Source organism: Anarrhichthys ocellatus, unplaced genomic scaffold, assembly GCF_004355925.1.
Source record: "Anarrhichthys ocellatus isolate YVR2014 unplaced genomic scaffold, GSC_Weel_1.0 scaffold2, whole genome shotgun sequence".
Lineage (NCBI taxonomy): Eukaryota > Metazoa > Chordata > Actinopteri > Perciformes > Anarhichadidae > Anarrhichthys > Anarrhichthys ocellatus.
Genome location: NW_022280032.1, coordinates 15,709,616 through 15,717,687, shown reverse-complemented (window position 1 = coordinate 15,717,687; position 8,072 = coordinate 15,709,616). Strand labels below are relative to the sequence as shown.

At 42.0% G+C, this 8,072-nt stretch overlaps 1 protein-coding gene across 3 annotated transcripts in view; it reads right to left on the bottom strand.

Moving 5' to 3' along the window:
- Positions 1-2,695: 2,695 nt before the first annotated feature.
- cpt1ab (carnitine palmitoyltransferase 1Ab (liver)) overlaps positions 2,696-8,072 on the bottom strand; it is an 18,447-nt gene continuing 13,070 nt past the window's right edge. For all 3 annotated transcript variants that reach the window (XM_031861456.1, XM_031861477.1, XM_031861465.1), the window contains exons 14-19: positions 6,927-7,091; positions 6,327-6,458; positions 6,060-6,212; positions 4,983-5,096; positions 4,603-4,695; positions 2,696-4,506 (exon numbers count right to left, since the gene is read on the bottom strand). In XM_031861456.1, the coding sequence (XP_031717316.1) occupies positions 4,423-4,506; positions 4,603-4,695; positions 4,983-5,096; positions 6,060-6,212; positions 6,327-6,458; positions 6,927-7,091 (741 nt within the window). In that variant the 3' untranslated portion in view covers positions 2,696-4,422. The remainder of the gene's footprint in view (positions 4,507-4,602; positions 4,696-4,982; positions 5,097-6,059; positions 6,213-6,326; positions 6,459-6,926; positions 7,092-8,072) is intronic.

Below are 8,072 nucleotides of genomic sequence, written 5' to 3'. Positions count from 1 at the left end.
ACTAATTCCACTTAAACCTAATAAAGGTTATTTTTAGATTCGGTGAGCACACAGGGGGAAGGATCTTCAGGGGAATCACATTCAGCTCAACCTCCGCTAAGCTTTTCTTCCTTACCTTTCTCTCCTGCTGCCCCCCCTTTGGCTGGGCTCCACCTTGGGGGCCCCAGGCCCTGCTCCTTTAGGGCAGTTAGACAGGTGCAGCAGGCCACCCTCGGTGGCAGGCCTCCACTCCAGTCACCGAGCTCACCCATCTCCATTTACAACCTCGCCTTAATCACTTCGATTCATGTGGCACTTTTTTTTAAATCCGGGCGCAGTTCTCAGCCAGATAAAATTCACAAGCCCAGTGTGGCTCCATGGTTTGTGAGGTGATGAAGTTACAGTGTTAAGAGTCCTGGAGGAACTCTGCTTCAGAGAACAGCAGAGGTCAGAGAGCCTTATGTGACCTTCACCACTACATGATTTAATGTTATTGTATATTCAGACTCCAAAATAATGTCCATTTAATCCGTGTGCAATGAATGACTTTGTCATATGATTGGTGTTGATCCTTTATCCTCAACAGCCCTTTGTGCGGTCCGCTTTAACGCAAAATTCGAGGCACAATAACACAATTCTTTCCAGAAATCTTGCGGTCCAAGACATCCACCCTTAAACTAACATTTAGCAACAGGACACAATCATTGTTTTCCCTTGTTCACTGATTCAACATGTAACATTCAACCCAATTCGTTTGGGGCATAATAAAGCCTTGTCCAGCAGTGTAGGAAAAACAAATTGTCCTGCCAAAACCCAAATCAAGAATGACAGATTATCTACAGGCAGTAGCTGCAATGAGAACAATGTAATTCAGCTACCAGCGACAACCACCACACAACATAGGAACATCCCCGCTCCTGCGTGAATGATTAGCTTATAAAACAGGAGGGGCAACATTGGCTCCCCTCTTTTCTTTGAGAGTGTTGTGGAGCAAGTGGTACATGAATTAAACTGGTGACAAGCAGAGGCCGTAGATCTCTCCCAAAGTCTACTTTTAGAAAGTGCAAGTCAAGGTTTTAGGTTTCAGTGTCCGCTCTTTAGTGAATGGGTTTTCCAGCTTGCCAATTAGGTGAACAATCTAAAGGCTTGTGGTCCAGAAGCCAGCCGCTTGAAGTCTGTTGATTATGCTGTATGGACCTGTCACAGTCTTGTGTTCTAAATAGAGAAGAAACTTCCTTTCTCCTTTGTGTAAATACTAATCAAACATCTCTTCATGCACAGAAAGCCAGGACACACTTCAAAACAAGAAAAACAAAGTTCTAGCTTTGAAAGTGAAGCTTTTCCTCGAGAAGCCGAACTGCACGTTCCCGGAGTTGACGAGGAGTAAGCAGACCTCAGGAATGCACTCTCGAAATGTTAGCCTGCTATCGGAAGCCGAATTCAGGGTGACATCAGGGCGGGTGTACTATTGTAGAGGTGTGTGTGTGTGTGTGTGTGTGTGTGTATGTGTGTGTGTGTGTGTTTGAGAGCTAGAGGGAAACTGTCACTGTGCAGGGACTTATTAATACACCCAGAGACGGAACTGGCTCCTGGGTGCCGTCCACTTGAGCCCAACCACCTGGCCAGATGGCATGCCACAGCTTCCCTTTGCTTAAGTAAACACTGAGCTAAGGAAGGAAAGAGCTCATTCTCACACCAGAACGGTTTTTAGGAGCTTTACTTTACGCTCTGACAATTACTTTAATTGTAAAACTGATTAACACAGGCATGACCACAAGTCAACCCTCTGATACAGATGAGAGCTGAGCCTTGAAATAAACAAGAGCTAAAACATTATAATTTTGCAATGTGTGCTTGACAGCAGGGCGATACAGAGAAAATCAAATATCACGATGTATTTGATCAAATACCTTGATATTGATATTGCAATGACATTGTAAGTGTTGATCATTGGTGCTTTTACAAAACATGGACAATAATGAGATTTTTGAAAAATCTGTAATGTGGGTATAACGACTAGTCTGGTAAGTTTAGAAAAAGACATCACTTGACAGTAATGCAGCCTTTAAAACCAAGAACACTTACTTAAGATATCAAAAATCTAAGACAATATCCAGTCTCATGTCACAATATAAATATGATACCCATATTTTGCCCAGCCCTACTTAACAGGCCATTTCAGCTCACCTACAGCCTCATTGGTTCTCAGGGAGGGGTGTGGTTAGATTTAATAAGCCAACAGCTGAAGAACATGGGTCATATACTGCCAAGCTGAAAACCAGCCAAATGTCTCAAAGTTAGTGCGGCAACATATTATTAGCTATGCTAGTATGTTCAGACATTCATGGTCCCCAGAGGACCGTTCCTAATGACTTTGGTGGTCCTGAATTTTCCTCTGGTGCCACCATGTACTTGACATTAGGATGGATTGCCGTACAATTTGGTACACACATTCATGTCCCCCTCAGGATGAACTGTACTAATCTTTGTGATCCCTTAACATTTCCGATCGTGCCATTATCAGGTTAGGGCTTTTTTTGCTTGAGAAGCGACTAACCAATTATCAAAACTGGATAAATTTAATCCAAAATTTGATTGTGTTGTTCGCACATCACACGCGTCATTAGTGGAGGTGATGCAGTGCATTTCTTCCACACGTTATGAATTGATGATTATAGAAGAACAGATTGTAAGAAAGAGAGAACATACTCAGCGGTCATACAGCTGTCTGACATTCACTTTATTGTTAAAACTCGTTTTGGTATATCAGCTGTCTTTTTACACCATCTTTGAATGAAAAGGCAAACATATACAGCTTCGTCTTCAAAAAAAAACATGCAGCAGTGTCAACATGAGGTCTACCGAGATAAAAAGTCATACAACTTCACCGTACTTGCAAAGTCTGTGAGAACAAAACTGTCACGTCAAAAAAGAAAAAAAAGAAAGTATTTTGTGTTTTACTTCTTAAATCAGCAAAGCTTTAACTTAGTGCACATCATTCGCCACATTCAGCTGGTAAATATGCATGTTTTTTTTTTGAATAAAAGAAGTTTAAACATGGAAAATAAATAGATATGAACCGACAACATATACATAAGAACAGAAATGCATCCCTACGTGACAGCCCCTCTATATCTGCACTTCTTAAGTATCACTCTGAGGAAAAAATAAAAGATTTCGTACTTTACTGGAGACATCACAGCCTAGTAAGAGACTCTGCAACTCATTTTGACAGTTGAAATACCGCTATGTTGTAACGGACAACGTATTTGCTCATACAAATTCATGTTGATCTGACTAAAGGCTACCAAGGTAGTTGGGAATTGGTTAGTTTGAACTAAAGGACCAGTCATGGAGTGCACAACTTTTTTTAAAACACAAGAAAATAAAAAGTCACCACTGACCACGCACTTTGTCATCAATCAGCCCAGAAACACACCCCGCCCTGCCGATCCTCGCACTTCCACAGCAGACTTTACGTTGTACTACCCACCAGCTCATCGGGGTCACACGGCATTGTACTGCATTTCAATTATCTTCTACTGTTGCACATGTACTCTGCAACATAAGCACTAATCTTCCAATGCTGGAGCCAGCACTCTAGAATACTAGGCCAAGTTTAAAAAAAGAAACCTGAGTAATGAACATGACAAACACAACCATGATGTGCCTCTACGCTCCACCATACGATGACAGCAGCTTGTGGATCCATTGATTATCTCCCTGTCTTCTGTGTTGGTACCCGGGATCTCACCGTTACAGGGTCACGCTCCAGACCAGAGCTGAATACCTGTACTCATCGTTAGTACAGATCAATTGTTTTACTGTAGAACATTACTGGATACAATTGTTCAGGCTAGCAAATCAGACTCCATTTAAACCGAGCCGTATGAAATTAATCGACACCATGCAACATGCAATTATTTGTTGATGATATTTAATATCACATTTACTGCTTTGGCCATTTACACGTGACTCAGGTGATGCAATTGAAAAGGAGAAACCAAAAACAAAATTTCATAGGATTTTTAAAACCAGGACAACACTAGTGAACATATTGCACCATCTCTCAACTTCAAAACGAGAGTGCAATAATGGATGATGACAATGAACAATCCTTTAGTGTGGTAATACAGACGAGAGCTCTAATGTCCCCCTCCCTCTCTGCCCGTGGGTCACTAAGGCACCCAGAAGAACAGTCCTGTCAGTACAAATGTTGATCTGTGCACTACCTGTATCCAATAACACCAGTATCTCACCTTGCCTATAAATACAGAACGCATAACCGCTCAAAAACACATTGACAAAAACTCTCAATCATTCTTATTTCTGTAACATCAATTAACCCAAAATCCAATATTTGATTCTGTACAAACCTCAGAAAGAATAGATTTCTTGCTAAAAACAACTTATTATGTTAATGCAACCCATGGAGAGGGCTCATCACTTAGTTTTCTTCTCGAGCTGGAAGAGATCCAGTATGTCAAGCATGGCCTGTCGGATGTTGGCGCCGAAACGGTGAGAGTCCTGAAATAAAGCAAACAAAAGTGGAAAGACACTTTGAAGAAGTCTCTTTCAGTAACAGACATCGAACAAATAAGCTGTCTATGGGACGGAACTTACAGTTTCTGGGCTTGAGTGTTTGCTGGAGATGTGGAAGTTGATGAGGTTCTCACCAACGATGATGTAGGAGACACCATAACCATCATCAGCCACCTTTAGGACACACGAGTAAAGACATGCGAGTCTTATCTCAACAACAGTCTCAATGTTTTCAAACTATATTTTCAATAGGCTGGAATGTTCATACATACAGACCCGAAATAAACATGAACAAAGAACAGGTGTGTGAGCACCGATTCCTTAGTGAAGACGAAACTAAAATGCATCCATCCATAACGGACACATGTTACATTTTACATTCGTTTTCCAACTGCAGAAAGACTCCACAACCCTTTTAAAAATTTTTTTTTAAAAAACGTCAAAACTGATGGATAACTTACTGGACCAAATCCACCTCCGGAGGACACGTACTCGGGGTGTCTGACCAGATCGAACAGCTCGACCTGCTGCAGGGGCGTCTGACTGGTGGACAGCCTCCACGGCTCAGAGAGGACCTAAACAAGAAGGCGACATTTAATCCACCAGATCTCAGCCCAATCAACCGCCTGATGGAGAAGCGGTTTGTCTTTATTTAATACTCAGTGGACAGTTATTAAGGAATGAGCAGATGAAGCCGTTATATAACACAGAGATGAGCTGGATTTAAATATACTCTATATATTAATATATAATAATATATATTTCACATCTAAGTGGAAGGGGAAGAAAAGCGCCGTTTCATTCTTTTGGTGTAGTTAAATTATATGACATTTGTTAACGGGTTATAATTCAGAAAGTATACAAAGCACAATTTACTTATTTACACTTACAGAGAAAAGCAAGTAGAAGCCTACATTGCAATGAATGCATGTGCCTGTAAACTTAATGAGGCGGTTTAATTAGAAGCAACGCTTAATCCCGAATAGTTAATCCTCGTGGTTTTCTCTGCATTACTTATTTTTTCACTTACGAGTCCTGGACAAGATGCATTTCAACCGCCTACCGCACCGTTACATCAATGGTATTACTTTAGTAAATTCAAGTAGGCTTAATTTAGTCCAAACAGCGTGATTTGTTTTTAAAAAGCTTAGACCTGGGCGTGTTTATAAACAAACCCTCTCTGGTGATATTCACAACCGCATGAGAGGAAACTGTCTGAAAGCTCGGAGTTAACCAGTCGTGACATGTTGGCTGACGTTTGCAGGAATGGAAGAGGCCATGGAAGTACATTTGTTGGTGGATGGTTAGTTAATATATTGTATTTCAGTGGTCCAAAGTTTTTCTTTGTAATTATATAATATGTCTGTGGAAAATGTAGCAGCTGTGGTTTCACGACGTTCCACTTGAACGCCAAACGTATCGTGTACTCGACTTCCCATGTTGTAACCAAAAGCTCACAAGTTCCATTGGAAGGCAGCATAAGACCCAGATCTTGGAAACAGTCTTTTAAGTGCAACATTGTCAACAACACCTCGTACCTCCTTGAGGAAGGGCGAGTCTTCTCCGAGGTACTTGGAAACCACATAGAGGCAGAAAAGGTGGCGATCGATGCCCTCTCCTGTCATTGCCAGGCGGTACATGTTTTGGTGCTTCTCTGCGGCCACTTTGAGCAACCGGAGAGACTCTTCTCTCTGAAATGAGCGGGAAAGAAGTTAAACTATCACAGAGCATGCATATCTGCATACTGGATTAACGGTCAGTGACTCTAGTCAGGGTCGTGGTGTGTCGCTGCCGTTTAGCCTTACCGTCTCCTCTGCGACCATGGCACGGACAAAGGCACAAGTCTCTAGGGTGCAGGAGCGCACAGTTTCTGTCCGGCCCTCACGGAACAAACGCGTCATGGAGGCTTCGTATGTCAGGCAGAACTTCTTCTTGTCCTGTTGAGAGATAGTATGGATCAGCATCAAATAGACAAACCACAAGAAGACGATTTACAAACGGTGAATAAATAACAGATACACCAGGTAATGCCATACCGAAACTGCAATTACCACGGTTGCTATCCAAGGCAATTATCTGGAGCTAAATGCCAATTAGCAACAAAACTTGACGTTACATTATTGCTCCATTCATATGTGCTTTTGTTTTGTCAAATAAACCTCAAAACTAACAGAAAAATTCAGCCTCAAACTGAAGCTGATTAACTCCTTCATTGCCAAAGTTTGACAATCTTCAGTAACGAGTTGATCGGCATGTTGAGACTGCTCTCTGCTGGAAATTCAGAGGAATGTCACTAGAGTGTGTCAGCTGTTATATTTGTAAGCATAACACGTAAAGGCCGCTAAATGACAATGAAATAGATGCGTACAATGGTTATTACTTAGAAACCAGTGACATGTACTTGCCCTGTAATGGGCCAGCTGCAGGGCGATCTGGATGAAGGCATCAGGACTGGTGCGGCACTTCTTTATCAGACCCTTGCCAAAGTCATTGAAGGGGAAAATGTGAGAGTCCACATCATCAGCCAGAGTCCTGGCTACTGTCAGAGAGCTCTGGATGACGTCCTGGCACTAGAGGAGGTGACAGAGTCACATGTTAGACAACATACTGAGAAGACAACTGAGAAAGCTCAGAGTAATCAAATTTACATCAGTGACATTTGTAGATTTCAGGCGTAACACCAGTTATTGTCACATTTTTAATTTCCAATAAACAACACCCAACAGCCCTTTCTCTACATCTTCACATTTCAGTAATAAAATACCAACACTGATGCACATCGTTCAGGCTGCCAGCAGAGGGAAGCCAAGGCCTGTGCATATCAAATCCCAGCTGATGGTATTCTACATCAGCTCTTGAGATGGTCAAACGGCTTCCTGAAAAACCTTCACACCACACCACGGTGTCCACCATGTCTGCATACGTGTGGACACACAGACAGAGCCGAGTTCCGATCTGGCGCATCAGATCACAAAAGTCGAATTGAAACGACAAGTGTAACCGCGGCCTATTTCTGTCACTTTTGATGTGTACAAACAAGTGCAAAGCAGCACAATTAATGTCTTTCAGGAGAGACAGTTATCTCCATATTTAAACGGTTAGCATGCGCCGTCCTCTTTATGACGGCCAGCTATTCTCCCTACGTTTGAGCGAGGCCAAACTCTTGAAACCAGGGATTTCAGTTTCTGTTACATTTGCTTTCGATTGCCCGACACCCGTTAACTGGCAACTAAGCGATAAATATCGAAGAAAAAACACAAAACTATGTCAAATACAAGAGGCGTTTTCCTTTTACTGCGGCACTCCACTGACTCAATAAGCTTTGGCGCTTCATTTTTAAGTTCTATATTGATCCAATATCTTTTGGATTATATGTTTGGCCTTTTCTTTCCTTACGTTTATTGTCCACCTTTAATCAGGCAATGGGTGCTCCTACAGATCAGCCACAGATCGTTAGCTGATGTTCATTCTAAATAGTTTCATCAGCGGTCTCTATAAAGGCTGATCTCACACACACACACACACACACACACACACACACACACACACAC